The 20,801-nt window shown below is 35.9% G+C and overlaps 1 protein-coding gene across 4 annotated transcripts in view; it reads left to right on the top strand.

Moving 5' to 3' along the window:
* The window catches only part of LOC131046168 (ATP-dependent zinc metalloprotease FTSH 12, chloroplastic), a 316,628-nt gene that overhangs the window by 98,039 nt on the left and 197,788 nt on the right, over window positions 1-20,801 (top strand). For all 4 annotated transcript variants that reach the window (XM_057979841.2, XM_057979842.2, XM_057979843.2 and 1 more), the window contains exons 7-8: window positions 15,709-15,849; window positions 16,915-17,082. In XM_057979841.2, the coding sequence (XP_057835824.1) occupies window positions 15,709-15,849; window positions 16,915-17,082 (309 nt within the window). The remainder of the gene's footprint in view (window positions 1-15,708; window positions 15,850-16,914; window positions 17,083-20,801) is intronic.

Genomic DNA, 20,801 nt, shown 5'->3' with positions numbered 1-20,801 from the left:
TTTTGGGGGGGATGATGTTGTCGACATAAATTGCCTATTGTTATGTTTGATAATATTTGTTATCCGACAAGGTATTAATTAATTGTATTGAGTGGGTTGTCAGTCTCAAGTAGTTATGTGTTGGTTGGTTGACGGTTGTGTACCTCTCGGCAACCGTTGGGTCCTTTAAATATGTCGTGTATTGTCAAGGAAGGGAGAGGGTATTGTCGGATCTGTGTAATCCTTGGCCGACCATCTCTGGTCTTCTTCTCTGTAATGATTGCATGTGCAAATAAAGATATATTTTACTGCCGTGTCTGGTATGCATTGTCATGTACATTGTTATTTTTTATATTTAATTTACCAGTGCAGCGGTAAACAATGGAGTGCAATGAAGCAATCAATTCAAAGGAAAAAAGAGCTATGTATGGATACCTCTCACGACTAGAAGTTGAATCCTCCATGGATTTGAGTCTATGAATATAGATAGTAAGTTGGAAGATGATCTCTAGATATGGTGATGGGGTGACACATTTGGCTTAGATGATTCTTTGAGGAATGATTGTCTTGCAATGGATCATGTGCTGCAACATGAGAGTTTGGACCCTCTTAATGTGGGTCCATTCAATGGATCCCAAGCTAGGTCCCCAAATTTTAGATTCCATATAAAATTGTTGACTTGATGATTGTATGAAATAGATGCTTTTCCGAAGTGGATTTCGAAACACTAATGCTCCAAGATAGAGAGAGAGACATAGTCTTTGCAAAGATATGATTGAGAGGTAAGCTTTATGTTGAAGAAGGGACTCAAAATTTGGGTTGCTAAGTTTGTGTAAGCCAATGTGATCCCTAAAGCTGCTCCCTTGTAGAAGAATTAGAATTTGGAAAGAAAATATTTGGAGATATTGAAAATCCTAACCTTAATTTTGATAAGGACCATAGGGGATGCCTATTAAAGTAATAAATGATGGCTATTTGTTGGTTAATAGGTTGGTTTGTAAGATGGGATCTCTAATTTGACTCTATACCCAGGAAGAAAACCAATGCAATTAAACAACATTAGGGAAAACTATTAATTAGTTTCCCTTTGAATTTTTAAAGGGTACAACTCTCTTTGTAAGATCAACTTGAATGCTTGAAAAATAACTAAAACAAGGCGGTTTGGTTTTGACCATAAAGCAGAAAAGGAACTAACAACTGTTCATCACCATGAAACAATTGCGATATAAATGATGACTTTTACAAAAAGACAATACAAAGATCATTTTGTAAGAACTTAAGATAAATTTCTGAACAAAAGCATACATTCAAAGGTATTTGTTTGCATCCAGATAATGTGTAGGACATATATTAAATGATATTAACAATTAAGCAGAGTAAAACATTGATATGAATGTTCACACCACAAGAGTACTTGTATTCAAAGATTTGATAACTAAGTTCCAAACTTTAATCAATATTAAACAAGATATATAACATAACAGTAGAACTCAAAACTGACATCAATAGCACTTTCAGATTGATCTTGCAAAATCAAAATTGATTCTCACTCATGTTTCAAAGAACAAGAGGGATTTCAAAATTGCGGATCCCTTGGAAAGTATATTTCATTTATATTTAAAATGTTACAAAAAAAAAATGTTCCTACGTTCTTGAAACAAAAACGTTTCATCCAACTTCGTGAACCGTTCCCCTTTTCCACCTAAGCTTTCCAGTAAACTAAATAAAATAGAATGACAAAAAGAAGAACGAAGGCAACAAATGTCTCAAATTAGATGCCTCAAGAGGTTAATGCATCTCCTGGTTGGGTAATTTGTTGCTGCTGTTGTAACTACTCCTTGTAATTTTTCAGCACTTGAAGGACACCTGGAAGTTCATCTTCATTTGGGATGATAACATTCTTGTTTCTCAAAGCCCAATAAGATTTGTTTCTCTTGATTTCTTTTGCTTTGGCCAGAAATGCCTTATGGTGATTGACGCACCATATGAGAGACACATCAATGCATGCCAACTCGTCATGTTTATGTTCCCCAAATGCACTAGGGTCGGCTAAAGTATCAATGTTCTTTTGAAACTCCAATTTAAGCTCATTTCCCGATGCCACCCTTGAGTTATCTTTCTTTCTCAACTCCCACCCTATATCCTTGAACTCAAACATTACTTGATCATTTTGTTGACCTCCTTTAGCAATTTGCTTTGCTTTGCAATATGTTTTTGGAGGCACTCACACTTCCAATCAAGATTTTGAACCATATGTTGAATTGAGTATTCTTGGAGGCTGCGATTTCTCTACTTGCTACTACATCAAGGCCCATATCGACAATCTCGTATAACAATTGCCTTTCCTCCTTATGAGTAGCCTCTTCCGTTTTGGAGATAGAGATCTTCGAAGAAATGCTATTTCTTGCAATAATCAATTCATTATATGATTTGCTCAAATTGTCAATGAAGGGCAAGCCTTTAATCTTCAACTTCTTTATCCATTCCTGAGCTAAATGACCAAAATGGCTATCTGCTTGCAATTTCGTTATCAACTCCTCCTTTGTATCAGATTGTGGATCCAATGGTGGCTCTGAGGAGCTAGCATCTTGCAACGATGACAGATTCAACAGTGATCTTAAACAATTTGATAGTGCCCCCACCAAGGCCTTCAAGCCTTCTTTATCCATTTTATCTCTCTCCACCCATTCCATATATCTTGTTGTAGAGACTTGGAAGTCGTGGCGGTGACCATCTCTACTAGGAAGTCCTAGATCAATCCTCGTAAGACTAAAATCTGTTGCAGTGGCTTGGCTAGGATCAACTTGTGAAGCAACCTGTGAAGCAAGTTGTGCAACCTTAAGGAAAAGATAATCAGAGTTATTGTAATGTCCCCTTCTTAGCCAATGCCAACAATCAGGATCAATCTATTAACGAAGTCCTCGTGGATTGGTAAGGACAGACAAAGGATATTGGACTGGTGATTTTCTCCTATTTCAGAGGGCACATTAGAGTAAACAATGGTGGATTCAGTCGTTAGTATTATTACCTCAAGGTCGCCAGTTGGAAACTGCATTAAACCCTAGAATATCTCCTTCAAAGGCATACATGAGTCTAGAGAGAGAGTGAAGTGCTTTCTTGCTAGACGTCCCAGGAGAGAGAAAATGGAGTTCACTCATTTTATGGTTATTTGTAATATTATAAAGATATTTAAGGTGTCTTGGAAAGCCAAATTATTAAGTTATAATAAAGTCATTGAAAATGATAAAAGGGTGAAATTAAGTGACTTATCTTGGATGCCCTTGAGGAGAGAGAAAAAGGAATTGAGCGAGATATTAAAAGTTTTAAATAATCTCAAATGAAAGGAGTATTAAAGAGAAAATAAAAACTCAATTTAAAAACATAAAGTGGGTGTTGGGAAGAAACCCTAATAAGGGCGATTGACTTGGAGGCTATTAAAAGTGCTATTTGGAAATCATTTGGTATGTTATGTTGGATTATTTCTCTTTCTTGTTTCCTAAGAGGAGCGTGGCTGAACCCTAAGGGGTTAGAGCTGCTTGTGGAGACGAAAACCTTCATAGGTAAACACACTTGCAGTTGTGAAAGACCAACCAAGGGTGTGCAAGGGGGATTCTACTTTAGGGATCCCAGTTGGATTACATAGAAATCAGTTTGAAAGATTAGTTGTTGGTTGTATCTGAAGGAGCTGCTTGCTTGAGAGGCTGACCCATATTTCAGCTTGTTTGGAGTGTGGGTGAGCACTTTCTTTGCATCTCCAGCATTGTGATATCAAGTTGCATCATGACCAGTAGATTCAAGTTACTTTATAATAGTTTTAGACAGTATTTTTGCTGAAGTTGCTGAGTGAAGTGTTTGCTAGTGTGGTCGCCCCCTTTCTTGGCTTGTTTGAAGCTAAGAAGAGGTATTACTAAGCATTTTCAGTATTGGGATAACAAGTCTTACTCATATCAGCAGATTGGTTGAAGACTACATCAATTTTGGTAGGGTTTGGAGCATTTATGACATATTTGCTGAGGGGGCAGCTTGTGTGCTAGGCCGACCCCTCTTAGGTTTGTTTGTAACAAAGAAAATCTCTTCTTTCCAGATTTTGAGTGGTTTATGCAAGCCAAATCCATCACCAACAGTTTAGGACAATTTGCATCAGTTGGTAGTAGAGTTCTTGAAAAGCTTTAAGGTGAAATTCTGAGTGTGCAGCTTGCTTGACAGGTTGTACCTTCCTTGAGCTGTTCTGGAACTAATATAGACCCTTGGAGGTCGTCTACAGAGGGAATAATTGAAAGCATCATCAAGGAATCAGACCTAGCTGCTGGGTTATCTTGAAAAGCAACTGAACTTGTTTAGATCTACTGCAAATCAGATTATCTGAGTGACTTGGTTGGCTGACTGCTTACAAATCAGACTTGGGAAAGCCTTTTCTAATTCATCCAACCTCAAGTTTCAGAGGATAGTGAATTGGGTATGCCTAAATAGACTTGCAAAGTCATTTGAAGCATAGTTGAACTACTCGTGACTCGGCTCGACTCGCCAAGCCCTTGGGAAAAAAACTTGGGGAAAACTCGGGAAAAACTCAAGAAAACTCGGCGAAAAAACTCAGCAACTTAAAAACATGCTTAAACTTAGTAAAAAATGCATTTTTTTTGCAAAATTTAATGAGAAGATGCATCCAATGAGTCAATAAATGATAACACAAAAGAAACAAGCTGATTCTAGATATATTTAAATGCAAAGTGTACAAAATCGCGTCCTCATGAGGAATGCTGATGGCTGGAAGCAAAATAGTAAATAGTTTTTGTAAAACCAAATTAAATACATCATTACAAATTACAATTACAACTTCCTCTTCCCAGTAGTAGCTAAAACTATTTACTATTCCTCTTCCTCTTCCCAGTGGAGATCTCTCGAGTTCTGAGGGTGAGAAAAAGAGGGGTAGAGAGATAGGTCTAGATCTTGGTGGAGATCTACAAACGCGCAATATTTGAAATTTCATCATTCATACTGATAGTTTCAAACTTTCAACTCTAAAATGTATAATACCAAGATTTCTTCAATGCTAATTATGTTGTTATATGGAGCCTAATCAGACTCGGAGGTTAAATTTTCCCTACTTCCATCAACGCAGTTTCCCCCTATATTTTTCGACGGGGGTTTGGGGGCAGCGCCCCCAAGTTGGGGTCGAGGGGCATCGCCATATTGAAATGCCACTTATACTTAAATGTTATATTTCATGTGTATATTCTGATGAAGAGAATGAAACTGACCCGAAAAAACAAAAAATGATAATTTTTTGACATGTTTGGGCCTCTTTTTTTAGTCTGGCCGAGTTTTTTAAAGAAACTCGCCGAGTTTTTGCTGCAAGTTAAAGTCATAAAAACTCGTAGAGCTCAAAAACTCGGCGAGTTTCAAAAACTCGCCGAGTACTCTGCGAGTGTGCCATCTATGATTTGAAGTAATAAGCTACATGGATATTGTAAAATTTAGAATTTGAATTATATCTGAAAATACTTTCATAGTTACAAATGCCATTATTCTATTCAGTACTAGATGTGTGCAATATTTGTATGAGTTAATATTTGTTTCTTGAAAACCATTGCAAACTCTTAAAAAACACATCTTCTGCAATTCTGTCTAGTTCTAAAAGACCACCTTCAAAAGGAAATATAGTATTTTTAAATTTTAATCTAAAAACAAAAAAAGCAGGTTGAAGTGATAGTTACAGTGTTATGCCTGGGGTGGGACATTACAGTTATCATCTTCAACCAAGCGAAAAGTAGTCTTGAGCTTCTTAGCCTTGGGAGTGGGAGTAGATTGCAGCATTTGTGGAATAGAATCCCTAGCGGGCTGCCTAATGTCTTCCATTTTCCTTTTCCTTTTCCTAGATAGTGTTGCTTCTAGCTACTATGGGGAAGACAAAGTCTTCATGGCACTTTGCTTTAAATTAGGACTCAAAAAGCGGCCTCTTAATCGGTGGCGTCTTATTGACATTTTTCATTCAGAATGGTAAAGGGGGTTTTGGTTATCACTTACCATATAAACATTTTCAGCATCTGCGGCTGGCCCCTTTCCCTTGTCGTCTCGTGTTTGGTCTTGCCCTGTTCCGTCGTTAGCATCTTTCGTTGCTCCCTTGTCCTTCTCAGGTTCTTCTGCCCATGTGTTTGGTAAAGAGCCCTCGCCACAAGTTTTCTTGGGTTGTTGATTCTTCTCTAGAGTTTCTTCACCTCTGCTTCCTCCTGGATTACTTGAAGGAGTTGGGAGTGGTTGGGGTTGTGGTAACAGGAGGTGGATTGGTTGCACTTGTTTGCTTTGTAGGTTTCTTCTTTGTGGCTGAGGCGGGTTTGGAATCATTGCCTTTCTTCTTGGTAAGCCATATTCTTGTTCTCCTCATGACTCCCGCTGTCCTCATATCAATATCTACCTCTTTTGGCTGATTCTAGTCAATTTGATCAAGAGGCTGTGACTGTATTTGAGAAACATAAATAGGGTCTACTAAATCAGGCCCATCTTCAATAACCTTAGCAACATCCAATAAAACTTGATAATCTGCCACTTGTTGAATGGTCATCCTTGACCAATCTCTTCTTCTCACTTCAAAGTCATCAACACAATCTGCCCAGTGATCTTCTAGTTGGGGTACATGGCAATATGCAGGGCCAAGATGAAGATTATCCCTTACAAAATTCTTTGCATCTAATTGGAATTTGATAACATCATACATATCTAATGTGAACTTCTCTGCGGCCTTTATGATGTTCAAAGCATTTGATTGAGACTTACAACTGTAAACACCCAAACTGAAAGGAAACTGCATGCCTATCTTCCTCCTGTCGCTGCACCTTTTATTCACTTCGCAAATCTGGTGGCATAGCTCAATCATGATGAATTTATTGTTTGCATACCTAGGTAGCTTTAGGGGAAAACCATCAGAACCCCCAACTCTAATATAGGTGAAAGTGGGAAATCGCTGGAAATAACTTCCATACACCTTAATCAAATTTGTTGCCTTGGGAAATTCTTCTCTCTGGATGTGAAAGATCCCCTGCCAGTCTATACTGAATTTTTTCTGATTTTGACGATGCTGGTTGAAAGTTTTAGGATAGTTTTTCTGAGGTTTTTGCTTGGGTTTGTTTCCAATGATTGCATATGGGTTTATCATGAATGTTTGACAATGAAACAATACTTTCGAACTCAAAATGCAGAAATATTAATGACTGAAATCAATTCAGAATTCTGATTTTTGTAGCAGCAAGATGATAAATTTCAGAATTAGGTAAATAATTCACCACAACCATTATTTGCATACCAGGAGTCCATCGCTCAACAAGGAAGGAAGTTAATTGATGAATTTCAAGATAACACAATCTATGAACTCCCAACAATCGAAGATGACCCCAAATGGCTATATTTGCTTCTACAATAATTACCAAAAACAAATACTGGGGAATTGCTGAGTCTCACGCCTGGCTCCCAAGCAAGATTATTCAATTTACTAACAAAAACAACAATCTGAAACAAAATCAACTCATGTAGCCTGTAGAAATCACCAAATCATTGCTGGAAGATAATGACAATTAAGTTTGCACGAAATCCAATCCCTTTCTTGGTTGGTACGGTCATGGAGTGCAATCTGGTGTCGACTGAATGGTACGGCTGGCTTAGGAAAGTACCACTGGCCTGAGGAATTTCAAATCCCTCCAAATCAGCCACGTTTCACCTTATTTATGCTGCAAATAATTTTATTATTATTCTTTCTAGCAATTTCACTGATTTTTGGTAAAATTGTTCTCTTGGCAACAATGACTTTTATTGAATTTTGCTGATTTGATTGCATCAAATCCTTGATGCTTATTTGCTTGAAATTAACCTGTAAATTTGCCTGTAAAACACGCCAATTAAGAAAAAATGGAAATCCTGTATAGATTTCCCACAACTATGGATTGGGTTTCCGTCCAACTCACAAATCTCCAGGGAGTTTTCGTTCCTAGAAGTCTGAAAGGCTGCTGAAATTCATCCTCAGAGCTCAATTCTCTAAATGTTGATGTAAAAATGAATAAATGAATGCCAAAATGAAGCCTCCTCATGTTCCTTTATTGATTCCAAATCCTAATCGTAGCTTTAGGGTTTCAATACTTTATTTTAATCAAGTTTATTAAACTCTATTTTTCTCCACCTTTTTATTTACCCAAATTTTAGTAAAATAATGTCTCCTCAAGATGTGTGTTGGAAATTGGGCTCATGATGTATTTAATCATCCTTTTTTTTATCTGTGTTAATACCCCTCAATGGCCCCCTTTTTAAAACAACTTTATCTCACTAGGACATGGGGTCCTTTTATAACTTTAATAATCTATATAAAGTGACATTATTAATCACTTTATTTCATTTTAATTAAATATTAAAGTCAATACTTTAATATTTAATTATTATTCAAACCACATCACTTGGCTGTCCCGAACTAAAAACTGATAATGCACATGCCATTCTGGTGATGTCCAAATATAGTAGGCGAACTGACAGTACCTTCCTAAAAAATAGGGATCCTCCCTAAAAAATAGGAATTGTGACCCAAGTCTCCAGAATGATCCTGGAGGTCTCCTGATGCGTTTTGGTCAACTCCCAATCAATCCGTAAAATTTAGGAACCCCTCCTAAAAAATGGGAGACTCAAACTGCCCAAAACAACTTATAAAGCCCCTGCATAGGTCCACAAACCTTTGGATGGGTCCCCTATCCACTCCACTGGCCTATGGGAATCCTAATGATAGGCCAATCTTGCTCAACTGCCTGTCAACTAGAGAGGGGACATTACAAGATGCCCTTGCATCTCTTGGACTAGCCACATTGTGAATACATCATTAACTCTTCGGAAATTGTCATAACTGTTCTCTAATTGTAAACTTGGATAGTACTCATATATTCGAATATTTTAATCAATCTCCTCAACTAACTTCTATCTTTGCCAATTTCTTGTGCAGGCTAGGGCATAAACTAGGTATGAAGTCATATCGAAATATTTATTCCAACCAAAAGATTGTAGCTCAGAGTGCAACCGATCACTTATCATGCTAGCCCAATCTATGTAAGGTGTACCTGCACAGATTACTTGGACGAAAAAGAACATCCATTCTTCAAGGTTCAATGCTTCCTCATCACCACTAAGTCGATGCAACATGATAATTATGTTTCCAATATCGCCCTTGAGGAAAGATTTGTGAATGTTCTTTGGCAGCTTAGATTGTCTTCTCTTGGGCCTATCAAACCACTTCTGGGCAATTTCATTCCTATCCACCTTCTTCTTGTTGAATTGACATTGGGAAAGCATGAAGTCCCAATGCAAATACTTTGCTCTATTTGGGAGCTGGAAGTAATTTTGAATGGTGGCACGATCCAGAGTTAGCAACACTTGGTTGTTTTCTGTCTTAATTTCTCTAGTATTTGGATCATATCGATTAATACACTCTATCACCAAATCAAAACACTGCACAGATACTGGAAATGCGGTGGCTTGTGGCTTGCAAAAGACCGCTTTCTATTAGTTTTTGAGTAATGGGATGTCGATTGAGAGTTTCTATTCTTCGCTAGAAATCCTCTAAATTTATATGACCCAACTTCGTGTCACCAACCTCCAACAAAGTATAGTCTAGACCATTAAAGTGATCGTACCTAGTATACTTGAACTTCATTTTCCCCTAATTTCTCTAGAACAATTTTTCACAATTCGCTTCAAACTAGGGTACCCACTAGCCCCAAACAATTCTCCTAACTTCAGAGAAATTGAAATTTGCCATACAAGACGACAAGTAGTGTTGGAGCTTACCTTTGCAAAATAATGGAGCTAACCCTACAAAGAAATCCGTGCCCTAGCAATTCTTCCTTCTTTCACCTTTGGATGCAATTGATTTCTTCTAACGACACTTAAATTAGAAGATTTTGAGAATTACGCTCAAGCATTCAATTCTGCAACTACTCCTTCATTTCTGCAATTAATGCTCAGGGCTCCCACCCACAATGCTGTTGGAACACTTTTTGAATTGCTTCTAGTTTCTTTGTCGAGTTCCGCTCTTGGTTCAGGAACAAACTTTCTCCAAGGCTTTTTGCCTTTCTTCCCTTCTTTACTCCTTTGGGCTTATAAGTTCACTTGATGATGTCGGTCTTCGACTTTAGTTCTAGAACAAGCTCTTCTTGGTGCCCTTCACTTTTTCTTTCTGCCTTTGCTTTGAGCTTAATAAATGAAAGTTCACTCTATTATGTCAGAGTCTGCCCTTGGATCTTAAACACAACATTTGGCCTGAAATATTTCATAGAACGCTTTCTTCAAAGTTCTCGGGTTCCCATTTTAACTTTAGAACTCACTTCTTCACAAAGCTTGAACTTTCTTTCTCTTCGTCTAAAGTGCTGCTTGAGAGATTGGAATTCGGCAACAGTTCAAGGACTGCTGTCAGGGTTTGCAACATGATTTGGAACAACATCTTGAAACTTGAACTTCACAAAATGGAACAAAACAACAAGTTCAACTTTGGACCCTAAAGATGGACAAAGAAAAGCCTTAACAATTAGTTCCAAATGGACCATCGGAATGCGATGCTCGAGATAGAACTCTTTCACAAAGCCGACAAGGATAAAATGTAGAATGAAGACTCAACAAAGTTCCAAGGACAATGTCGGGGAGCGACACTCAAAGTTGAACTTGGCCCTAGACCGACTAACTTAAGGATTTTTCAAAGCGAGAATGACATGGACTAGTTCCACTTAGCTTTTCGGACTCTGACACGATTTCTAGAGCTGATTCAAAACTCTGACAAGCTTAAGAAAGATGACAACCCAATTTCAGTCAACTTAAAAACAACAAGACAAAACTAAAATTGAACCGTGAGTGAAATTTTGGCGACACTATTTAAATAATATATAAATTTAGTATTTAAAACTTATAGTCAGATAAAAAATAGCTAAAAATAACATAAAGAAATCAAAAGGAGTTGAAATTCTAAAGAATAGGCATAATAACAAATCGTTGATCTCATAATCCATTTCGTAGACCGATAATTGTAGGCATAATATGAAACATGATTTATATTGAGAAATGTTATAATGTCTTGTAACTGATTTTTTATGAACTTTTACAAATGTTTGATGAAATGCATTAACCCTCACATTTTTTGATAACTCTGTTCTCGATGTGGGCAAGGTGAGAGCATCTAGTGTTTTGGATACTAACTTATTGGCAGCAATCTGCAGAATTTTACAATGTATGTAGTACAAAAATTTAAATAATTAACTTTCTTGGCGGAATTGCCAATCGGACTTACAATCCAATGATAATCTAATGTATTCTACATAGATCTCTATAATATGAATGATAAAGTAATGAAATACACTTCTATTTTCAATGCTAGGAATCATAATAAATAGCTGTCAAACAACCTAGGAAAAATATTTTGTCAAACAATTGGATAGCAAATTACACATAAATGTAAAATGCTTGCAATAGGAGTTGATATTCTTAACAGTACAATGAAAGATGAAGCAGTGCAATTGCATAAATCAGAGAATCAAAAATTTCCAAAGATCCCTGATTATACCTGATTTTTTTGCGAATCTTTCCTATAGATGATTTTTTGCCCTAAAAATCCTGTTTTTTTTTGAAGTCACAGATTGCAATTTTTAACAATTTTTTTTGGCTTTTAGATCACATTTAAATTGCATTTGAAACCTTAATCGATCTCTTGCCAACTCATGAAACCTTTGAAACCTGTGAAATGACAAAATATTTTATGAATAGCGAAATTGTACAATATTTTAAGGCACAACTATAAACGGGAGGCTGCTGGGACATGCATAGAAGGTACAACTAGTTGCAAATTTGCAAGGAATCAGGAAACAGTGTATTTAAGTCAAAGGTAAGCAATTTTTTGCTGTAACATTGCTGCAAATACATTCTATAACTTCATGCCATATAATTAATATTTAAATAACCTCAACCAACACATACAAATAGATGAATAAATTGTTAAATATAATTTTCAATGTACGCATCGAAAGGATCTTTCAATTTAAATTAACAATATAAAAAATGTTAAATCTTTCTTATTTTGGTTGGACTTCCATCCAAAAGGATAGTATTTTAATGTTATTACAAGTGAATGATCTATATTTCAAGGTTATATCTTCGCTTGCTGTTCATACTCCATAATTTGTGTCTTCTTTATCATGGTTTGATTTTATCCATATTCAAATGCTGGAAATTTTGTCAGTATTGTCAATACACGATAACACATGTTTTGGTTTTGTGTCTACTTCTTATCTACGTTGAATGCTAAATAAAATTCTCAATTTGCATATGACGAGGGTCTTTCAGTTTACATTAAAAAAGATAAAAAATGTTAAATCTATATTGTTTTGGTTAGGCATCCATCCAAACAGAGTAGTTTATCAAATCTGCTCTAAATCTGAAAGATATTTCATTAAATTTCTTGATATCTTTACCTCAACTTCATCTTTTATTTATACCCCAATCATGCCTTTTCACTCAAGAGGTTGGCCTCAAATAAAAATAAGAATTTTAATTTAATTTCGCAAGGTGGTCGGCCAACTTTTGCATATAAATAAAATTTAAATATATTTTAATTTCGTAAGTTTTATTTTACTGAGGAGGTTGGCCAACTTTAGCACATAAATAAATTTTATTGTCAATATGCAGGTCAACCAGCCCTTAAAATTCAAATATATTCTTTGAAACCTAATTAATATTTTTTGATTAAACCTCCTATGGCATCAATGATTCCTTCGACTTCAATCATGACCGTAGTCTTCCTTTAACATCAGTGACAACAATATTTCCAACAAAATTCACCATAAGACAACTTATATTATTTATTTACTTTTATCCACACATTCTAAGGTCATAGGAAAGTTGGTGCTCTCCAAGGATGTTGGTAATTTCCAAGAAGTGTGGAATACATCTTGAAAGTTGGATCTATGCTTGGAAAAAAACTATTATCTTCATTTTGATCCCTAAAATATATTGCCATTGTTAATTGCTTGAGGATGAAAATTGGCTGTTTGGGGAATTGGACTCTTGGATGGATGCTATTAAAATAATGTAATGTTTCTATGATAGCCATCTTAGTTGTCTTTTGTTCTCATCTTGTACATCTCTATTTAAGGAGTTTAGTCTCCTTTTCAAATACATCGATTAATAATAACATGGTATCAAAGTGGGTCTGGGTCTAACTCCCTCATGGGGGGCCCGGGTTATGAGGGTGTGTTGGAATTCTTTTTCTAGATACTTTTTTTAATTGACTTTTTTTTACAAAAAAAAATCTTGGGAGCATTTTTAGAAGGGTTTTTTGTTGAGCAATTCGTGGGTTTGTTTTCGTGGATCAAAGGTTAAGAAAAATCGAGGGTTTTGCACTTCTGTAAATCGCATTTTTTTTTTCTTTTCATGGGTTTCTCTGTTTGCAAAAATGTGGAAAATGTGAGAGTTCTTTGGTAGTTTTCGAAGTGAAAAATTGTAGGTTATTGGACAATATGCGAGTTCATGTTTAAAAATCGTGGCCATTTTTCCTGCGTTCTCTTGCAATGGTGCGCTAGGTCACATTCTCTGTCTGCATGAAAGTTGTTTTTGGCACAAGGGTTTATGAAGTTTGATCTGTGATGGCTCTATTGCGACGACATTCTAATCTGCAACGGCTCTATGCGATCTGTTCATCCCTGTGAAGTTGTTCTCTTTATCGCACAACGTGTTTCATGGCCGTCTTTTGCATTTTATACGATGCATTTTCTTTGCTGCGTGTGATGGAAGTTTTTTTCTTTCGTGCTTGTACCTGTTGCTTGCGACGGGATTTGAAGATGACGTCTGCGTTTGAGGGTTTTTGTGCAACTCTTCATTTTTTTGCAATGAGAGTATTTTTTTCTGTGTCAACTTGCAAAGAAGGGTTTTTTGATCATGTTTTTTTTGCAAAAACGAGGGTTCTTTTGTTGGACGCATTTATGCTCGAGATGGGTTCTTTTTACCATGAGGTTTTTTTTTGTGATGGGTTTATCAAGCCGTGGTGGTGTTTTCCTATTTTCCACAAAATCATGGGTCTACTGAAAGTATTATTGCCACGCCAAGTCTTAGTGAGTTTTTGCACGATTTTCCTTAAAAATTGTGGAACTATTTTTTAACGATTTTTTGTAAATCATGGGTTTTTTCTTTGATGGAAGGGTTTTTTGATTTTTTCCACCAAAAATTATGGGAGGGTTTTGTATGATTTTCATGGTTGTTGGTTTTACCGTTTTTCCACTGAAACGAAGGGTTTGTCGATTTTTCTGCAAAATTGTGGGTGATCTCAGCATCACATCAAGGGTTTGATGATTTTTTCCACAAAAATCGTGGTTTCTTGTAATTGTTTTGGGTCACACCTAGAGTTGTTGGGGTGAACGACGTTCATTTGCAAGTTTTTGATGGTTTTTTGAAAAAATCGTGGCTGTTTTTTTGAAGCAGTGGAGGGTTTGCCTATTTTTCCTCAAAATTGTGGTTTAAGTTTGAGAAGCTGATCTTGATGTCTCTGGTGACAAGGAGGGATAGCTTTGTTATCCAACATTAGGTTGGAAGGATTGTGGTTATCTTGTTCATATCTAGACGTTTTGTAGAACAAAGGAGGGTCTTAGAAGTAGACTCGTGTCGCAGAGCGTTCTAAAGAGAAGGGGGAGGCCTTCCATGCATTCGTGACCAAAAGATCTATAGATTTTGTGAAGTCTTCTGTAGGGTAGTTAGAACGATGACCATTAAGAGAGGGTTTTAAAATAATGTAATGTTTCTATAATGGTCATCTTAGTTAGTTGTCTTTTGTGTTTCTTTTCTCGTGTTGTAAGTCTCTATTTAAGGAGTTTAGTCTCCTTCGTAAATACATCGATTTATAATAACAGATGCAAGGGTTACAATATTTTGAGTATACCATGCTTGTTTACTATTTTATATATGCTGATAATAAAACATCGATTTCAATAGTTCTATGTCAAAACTGCTGTCAACTGCTTAGTATAGGTCAATAGACTTGGTGTTGTCACTTTAAAGTATATTTCAAGCTGCACTTCCATCTATAGTTTGTATGCAGCAGTTCGTAGTTTAAAATGTGAAAGCATTAGTATTGGAGTTTGCAGATAAGGGGACAGCATGTTTCCGTCTTCTTGAATGACATTTACCACCTGATGTAATCTTCAATTAATTATCAGCTTTAGTTATTTTAATTAATGGAAATGAAGATGAGCTAGAATTGTAATGGCACATTTGATATCAAGATGTTGCATTTTCTGACTGGAATTTGTCTGGAAGAATAAATTGTCAATTTATTCTTAATATCTAGGAAATCATTTTCAGTTTGTCTGTAGGTCAATTATCCTTTGGGCGTTGTGTCATCTTATGGCTTTGTACCCCACAGGCTGAAAACAATTGCTTTGAATGTCTTGGGAAATCATGGTGATTTAGAATATTATCATTCAACAAGTTTTAGTGATCTGTGCTTCTCCTTCTGTGGTTGCATTGATTATGGAGATTAAATGCAATAATCCAGCACATTTCTGACCACATAGTAAAGGTTAAATTTAATCCATATACAGTAAGCATACAGTGTTTGTTTTACTCTTTCAAGATTTATTTCATGGAAGGGTATTAGCTATTACCATAAAGTATATTGGTGTAATGTATCATAGATACGGAGATTTTAACTTCGTTGTTATCGTGTTGCTTGTGCAGCCAGCTGGAGGTGGGGACACTTCAATGTCAGGATACAAAGATATTGTCTTGGGAGGAAATGTGTGGGATGTGCTTGATGAGATACTTATGTACATGAAAAATCCCACGAAGTATCTCAAAAAAGGAGTGAGAATTCCTCGGGTAATGTCATTTATTTGAACATGGAAATCCCATTATTTCTATTCTATGTATATTTTTTGCACTCATTGGCTATTGTTTTTTAATTCTAAATGTGACTATTGTCAAGTTTCAAATCTAGCCTCAGGTCTGTCACCGTAAATACAAGTAGTGTAGTCTGTTATATGATATATTCTTTGGTTCTGTGCAAAAATGAAGAATCTAGGCAAAGTGATATGATAATATCCGTAGGTTTATGCAGTATTTAAAGCATGTCAGATGTCAGCCATATTGAAAACAATAAATTGTATAGGATTATTGTATAGATTGTTTTGTTTACAGGAAATCTGATAATTCTTTTGAATACACTCTACATAGATTTGTGAAAGGAGGTAAAACATGTTGAATTTTGAAGAGCAGTTCAAGTCAAGATTTTCGCAAGATTGTTGCATTGTTGAATTCTGTACCTTTTATGCCTGGGAAAATTGCATGCATTGATATGGCTGCTGACATAATCGTGATGGAACTTCATGGAAGTAAAATTCACTTGCATTTTTTTGTTAGATCGTCTGCCATATAGGCAAGCTGCAACACTTTTAATTTTGTATTTTTATTTTGAAATGGTTGATTATTTTTTCAGTTCATCTATTATTGTACCCTTCTATTTGGATAAATGGATGTAGTCTTACAAAGTTCTGCAGTTGCCTCTTTTTTCAAACTAAGTTATTCCTTGTCATGTTGGGTAAATTCAATAATGCAACTAGCTTTATACTGATTCTTTGCTTCAATTTGGCATTCAATTTAGGTATGCTAATGGCAGGTTTTTAAATAAATTGCAAAATTTTGTCCAGCATATTCTATGTTGTGTTTTCTAATTTTTTCTTTTTTGTGATAATAAGTCAGAAATTCGTTGTGAATGTAGAGGAAATCACTGTAAAAAAGTTGCACTGATGATACATTAGCACATGGAATTGTCCTTTTTCTTTGGCAACTATCTTTTGTTATGGTTCCTGTTTATCTTCTCCCCTTCACAGAAAGAAACTTAACTGTACCATGGTAGTGATATATTTTGTTTTGTGGATATCGCAGGCTGTCTTGATCAGTGGACCCCCTGGCACGGGTAAAACTCTTTTTGCTCGTGCCATAGCGAGAGATAGTGGAAAGTCATTTGTCTTTGCCTCGGGTTCACAGTTCACCTCTACAGATAAAGGTTCATCAATGGGAATTAACAATTTATTTGCTGTTGCCAGGGCACATGTAAGATGGTTTTCATATTCTTTCTTATAGTGATGTTCTTGAGGAAAATTTAATTGTGTAAGTATCTGCAATTTTGTTTCGAAAACATATTTTGGCTGGCAGGGAAGTGGAATGAAAAAATAGGTAAGAATGGCAATACTTAGAAGGTGGAAAATTGCTATGACATGTAACATCTCTGAAGACATTAGCTATAATCTAAAACAATTGAAATGGAATGCTCAACATTGTGAATGACAAAGTTACATCAAGTGTGGGTAAAACTGAGAAACCTTAGTAGCAAAAGTCTTTTCTGGGAATGAATTGGCAACCTTTTTTTTCCCCAATTAATTGCACAAAATTCTCTGCAGAAATCAGATTAGACTAGAATCCATAAAGTTGTTTTATTTGAGCAAAAAAATCACAATATGTAGGTAAAACATTGATTTTGATTAAAAAATTATTATGGTTTTTGGGACTACTGGCATTTAAATTTGTCACATTTGTGACAACATGAAACCAATTTCTAATTCCTACAAGTGGGAGGAATTTTTCAGTTACTTTGCACTTTGCGATATTTATTCCCAAGAAGCATTTTCAAACACTTTGTCAAAAATTCCTTTGTCTTTGATGAATTTATCTCTTTTTACTACCACTCTGCTCTTTGCATTTCATTTTCTCATGATGGAGCTTGAACCTAGTTTTGACCAACTTTTGAACTTGTCCATCTCTTGAAAATGCATACATGCAAAAATTAACAATTTCTAAAATAGTGGTTTAAAAAAAATAGAAAGCTGGATTTTTGAGCTCCTCTGACCACTTCATGGAAATGCATCTCTTAAAAAAATTGTTTCTAGAAATTAAGTTATTTTGAAAATTGAATGGGTTTTCTATTGATTCTCAAACTTTGATTTAAAATTGGATTTTTTGTGATGACAATTTCATGTTGGAAAAAATGACCTTTTGTAATATCCCCTAATAAATCCCAAGTCTAAGTCTAGACTAGCATATTAATTCTTTTATATTAGTTTTCAATTTACTAATATAAATTAATTAATTAATAAATGATTTTTGTAATATTAATTATCCATTTGTTAATATAAATAATTAATAAGCTCCTAAACTATTCGATAGTTCTAAATAATGGAATAATGGAAATGGCTTATTGGTTGGTTCGATTCAGTTCGGAAACAGGTTTCCTCGAACTACCTTTGAGGTTGATTTAAGGAGGAAGTGATTTGAGAATGGGGGTGGAAGATTGTGAAGCTTGCGTGTAAGGGTACACGATTAGACTATTTCGCCTTTCGTCAGTTGGTAGACTGGCCTATTGGTTCGTATGATTCTGGAGTAGAATCATTATTTACTGCAGCAACGTGAATTTCCTTTACGGCCCTGTGTGTTATGATGCAAGTGTGTGCTTTTCTCTATACCGCGAGACTTGGTATACTACCGTCATAGAGGTTTGTGTATGAATCAAACTCGACACTCAATGCAAACCGTTTCCCCGTGCTTCTGTGACCCGATATCGGGATGGTAGCGTGTGAATATTATACCTTGTTCTAACTGGTAATGCCACGAGGTGGTGTGGAGGCTGCAGTCATCGTATGGAAAGGTTGGTAAGTGCCACCAAACATTGCACTTGCTGTGAAGACCCCGTGCGCCAGTCTTATTCGTATACGAAGGATTTTCAGTAGTACAAAGTCTGGGTCATCTGTCTGCAACCGTGGTGCCTTCCTCTGTCTTGTTCATTGAAGAATACATGACGACCCTATGGTAGCGTTCTGCAACAAGTTTGGCACCAACATCTAACTTATAATTGGCAACCACAGCTTATCTATCAGGTGCACCATGAAACCTTCTAATTAATTGTTCGAATGCTTAATTTAAATGTACAGATTCCTAATGTGCAATGAGTGTAAAGTCAATGTATGCCTACTGCAAAATTTATACAGAATTAAACTTATGAACCAAACAGTTTGTAGTTACAGAATTGTGGAATATGGATGTCTGAGTTTCAGTAAAACAACATTTAATTTGTTTTTTTCCAAATGCATCCTTACATACTCTGAGAACTTCATTTATCGGCAAATACATTAGTTGAGGATTTTTACAGTGGTATCAGAGCATTTGAATCTTGCCAGGCTGTAGGGTGTTTTTGAGTTGAAAATTCTATGTATAGCTGAGTATGCACCAGGGAAATTATAATTTCCGGAATACTAGGGTCCGACAAAACAGAGATCAAAACTTTCCTTTAGTACAAAGTAGCTCTTCTATTCAGTTTGAAATTGAGGACAGCCATACTGCAACTGACGAAGAGATTATTTTTGAAACAAACAATATGGGGGAACTTGAAAACAATAGGGATCTCATAGCAACTTTAATCAGAAGTCAACAAGATATGCAGGACAATGTCAACAGAATGACTAATTTAATGACTCAATTTATGGCACAAAATATTAATCAGCATCAAAATAATGGAAATAATCAACATCAAAATGCTGGGGTAAATAATGGGGGTAGAGATGAGCATTCTGTTAATAATAATCAGCTAGAAAGAACAGGAACAACCAGACCCTTAATGCCAATTTTCACTGCTAGGAATGTGCAACCAGAAAACGAACCGACAATTAGAGAATTACAGGATGAGATACACCATGATTGGTTATTATCAGGGGATGATTTTTGATCAACAATGACATTTAGAGAATACCTGGATGTCATAATGAAACATAGACCAAGAGGACATCGAGGGAATAACAGTGAATTACAGAGGAAAATCGGTAAGATGTCTATTCCTTGCTTTGATGGGTCAAGGAAAACCACAGCTAGGGCTTGGGTGCAAAAACTTGACACCTATTTTCAATTAAATCCTATGTTGGAAGATGAAGCAATCAAATATGCAACATTACATATTGATGGTGTAGCACATGAATGGTGGCACCATGGGCAAGTAACTTTGGGTCATAATCAGATTATTACATATGTTGAATTCACTGAGAAACTTATTGACAGATTTGATTCTAAAGATCCTGAAATTCATCTAAAAGATTTAACTTATCTTAAGCAAACTGGAACTGTTGAGCAATATATTTCTGAATTTGAAAAGTTGGCAGTTTTAGTAACTGAAATTTCAGAGAGACACAAAATTGTTATATTCATAGATGGATTGTCTGATTCACTCAAAGGATGGGTTAAATCTTTAAATCCTCCTACTTTACAGACAGCTATTAAAAGAGCAAGGGAATTGGAACCTTCTTCAAAAGGGAAAACGTTTAATAAAGGACCACCTCTTAAGCTAGATAAAGACAAACAACCCTTTAACAAGGAAAATTTCCCTAATAACAGGTTAGATAAAGAAGAAAGGGAAGAACTCAGAAGGAAAAAAATTTGTTTCAGCTGTAGAGAATCATGGCAGCTAGGACATAGATGTCTGGGAAAGGGGAAAATTCATTACATTGAGGTTATGTCAGATAGTGATGATGAAGAGAATGTTGAACCTAACATAGAACTTGTATCAAAGAACATAGAATCAGAGACAATAAAACATGGTGAAGGGGTAATAGCTTCTATGACAGGAACACCACATCATAATATTTTCAGACTTAGAGGAGTTTTGAATGGGCAACGTGTAGTTGTTATGCTTGATAGTGGTTCTACTCATAATTTTATAGATGCAGCTCTTGCAGTAAAGCGTGGTTTGCAAACTGAAAAACATGAAGGTTTTTATGTTAGAGTAGCAGGTG

This window comes from Cryptomeria japonica, chromosome 2, assembly GCF_030272615.1.
Source record: "Cryptomeria japonica chromosome 2, Sugi_1.0, whole genome shotgun sequence".
NCBI lineage: Eukaryota > Viridiplantae > Streptophyta > Pinopsida > Cupressales > Cupressaceae > Cryptomeria > Cryptomeria japonica.
The sequence above is the reverse complement of the archived record's forward strand: the minus strand, read 5'-3'. Positions and strand labels throughout refer to the sequence as shown.